Source organism: Drosophila tropicalis, unplaced genomic scaffold (genome assembly GCF_018151085.1).
Source record: "Drosophila tropicalis isolate 14030-0801.00 unplaced genomic scaffold, ASM1815108v1 contig_593, whole genome shotgun sequence".
NCBI lineage: Eukaryota > Metazoa > Arthropoda > Insecta > Diptera > Drosophilidae > Drosophila > Drosophila tropicalis.
The window spans coordinates 10,033,997-10,036,576 of record NW_027173070.1 but is presented as its reverse complement, the minus strand read 5'-3'; the positions used below and the strand labels follow the sequence as shown (position 1 = coordinate 10,036,576).

At 43.6% G+C, this 2,580-nt stretch overlaps 1 protein-coding gene across 1 annotated transcript; it reads left to right on the top strand.

Annotated features, from left to right (window-relative positions):
* Positions 1–2,167, top strand: tbrd-2 (testis-specifically expressed bromodomain containing protein-2). Its single transcript, XM_068291752.1, has 2 exons — positions 1–55; positions 121–2,167. Exons 1-2 carry the CDS (start codon positions 53–55, stop codon positions 2,014–2,016), a joined length of 1,899 nt encoding a protein of 632 aa, XP_068147853.1. The 5' UTR covers positions 1–52; the 3' UTR covers positions 2,017–2,167.
* The last annotated feature ends 413 nt before the right edge of the window (positions 2,168–2,580 follow it).

The following is a 2,580-nucleotide window of genomic DNA, read 5'->3' as shown; positions in this document are numbered from 1 at the left end:
CAAAAAAAAAGGCGAAAAAGAAGGCTGCGAAGGCTAAGACTGCTGGAGCGTTATGGTAGGAGAATAAAGACTTAACAACTTTTTTCTCCTCGACTTAAATTAGACAAATCTTTTGCTTAGGCTCATGTACCGAAAACGCTGTCATTGAAATTAAAAATACCGAGTCGCATACAGCCCGAAGTTAATCCAGCACCTGGTCAGGTGGGTCAGTATACGAACAAATTGCATTTTTTCAAGAAACACCTGTTGGATGAGGTATGCAAGAAGAAGTTTGCTTTGGATTTTATGGAACCTGTCGATACGGAGGTATTGCAGGTGCCAACCTATTATACCATTATTGATCGTCCCATGGATTTGGGTACCATCACGAAACGTGTACAAAATAATTACTATAATAGTGTAGATGAGGCTATATCTGATTTTCGTTTGGTATTACGCAATTGTTTTACCTTTAATCGTCCTGGCGATGTAGTCCATCGAAAGGGTAAAATGCTTGAGAAATTCTTTTACAAGAAAATCAAAACTTTACCCAAAGGTGAGGAGATTCTGTGCAAGAAAGATCCGAAGGCTTTGAGTAGAGCAATATTGTTAAATGAACCAAAGAATATGGCCACCCTGGCCCAAACGGATCGTCAGTGTCGGGAGCAATTAAAGAAATTGCAGAATTTCACCAATCAGGCGGATACAAATGCACGAAATTTCTTTAGCACCAAATGGGAATCCCTGTTCAAGAAGGTGGACAAACATTTTTTCAAATCCTACGAAGAGTTTCGTCACCATGTGGATGGTATATTCCGAAAGTATCATGATCCAGCTAAAATGATTTACGAACGGACTTTCGGATTGCCTCAGCCTGGTGGTGAGTCTCTATTTGGCGGTGTTTTGAGTAGAGCCGATCTCGGGGAACTGTTGCAAGCAGCAAATCAAGCGGAGAATGGTCTCTATGATGGCAGTCAGCCCAAGGATGTTATAGAGAGCTTTCGAGGCACAATCGATAAATTAAAACAAAAATTAGAAGCGGATTCCAAGAATTTTTGTCTTCAATCGTCAGCGGATGAACCATTGACTGAGGGCGGTCTAGAAACTCAGAAACCCGAGGAAGTGGTACGCATTGAAGTGAATGAGGCACACTTGATGATAAGCCCCGGTGAGCTACAATCTTTGTTGACAGTGGATTTGCCTAATAGCTCCGATGAGGATGCCAATGAAAAACACTCGAACGAGGTAGTCACTGATATGGAACGTCGTACAATACAGAAACTTTTTGCCAGGCTACCACCGCATTCGATGCGTGAGATCGTGCATCTTGTTCAGCAAACTGAAGGCCTGGAGACTGATACTGCTGAGCACGTAGGCTTTGATGTCAAGGATTTTGGAACCGACATTCTGTTCTTGATGAAACGAGCCGTGGTCAGGGCAATGCGAGCGAATAGTAAAGTAAATCTCAAGGTTATGCATCCAGTGGAAAAGGAGGGTCTTCAACGTAGCTTAGAAAGTCAATTGGTTAGCATTACACGTATGTTGAATAGCAGTCGTCGTCGTAATCCTTGTTTCACAGCCAAATCGATGGCGGCGGCAGCAACATCAGGGACAGTAAAAAAACGAGGAGTTGGACGACCAGCACGTCAACAGAACCCTGTTTCAAGGTTGCCTCTTCAACGTGTTGGTCGTCTTAGCGATACCAGTGATGATGATAATGAGACAAATCAATCAATCAATCCAAGAAATCAACCTAAGCCACCATTGAAGCGACCCCATATGAAGGCAGAAGGCCCGCAACAGAAACAGAAAAGGATACGCCCGGGCGGGGATAAGCCCAAAGATCCCAATAACCCCAACAACAGCAGTTTAAGTAGCTCCAGTAGCAGTAGCTCAAGTGGCAGCTCTTCCAGTAGTGGTTCTAGCAGCAGCGGCGATAGCAGCAGCTCATCCTCATCTGGTAGTGATTCCTCCAGTGATGACACCCCCCTCTTAGAAAATAAAAATGCATATCCCGCAGCATCTCTCTATCTATGATGTCTTTGCAATGATCACGTAGACACAGTTGTAAGGAAAAAATTTATGCAAATTATGTAAAGGTTCTCACGATCAGTGAGTCAGAGGATGTACCTGACACCCAGAGCCAAAAAAGGAAGATCCATAATGCGAAAGTAGTTTTCCCAACACACACACACACACACACAAACACAACAAATTTGCATAATTTGTGAGGAAAACGAGCAAAACCGAATTTTCACTTGGCGAAAAAGAAAAAGGGTAAGATCAGAGATCAGTCTTAGACTAATTTGCATAAGAAACCAAAAAAGGACCCTTGGTCCTTGGGCTTGCCAAAAAAAACAACAACCATAGAACGTAATGAAAGTGAAAATGAAAATGTGTACAAAAAGGAAATCGCACACAGAGAGACACACACCGAGAGACAGAGACTCAGGGGTTAATTATGCATCGCTCAGTGGACGGCGGCGCCTCATGCCGACACGCTCGCACACCTGAGGTCCTTTGCCTTGCATCACAGGGGGTTGAACAGGGATGGCAACAAACACTCACTCACTCACTCATTTACTTGGTCGTTCGTTCATT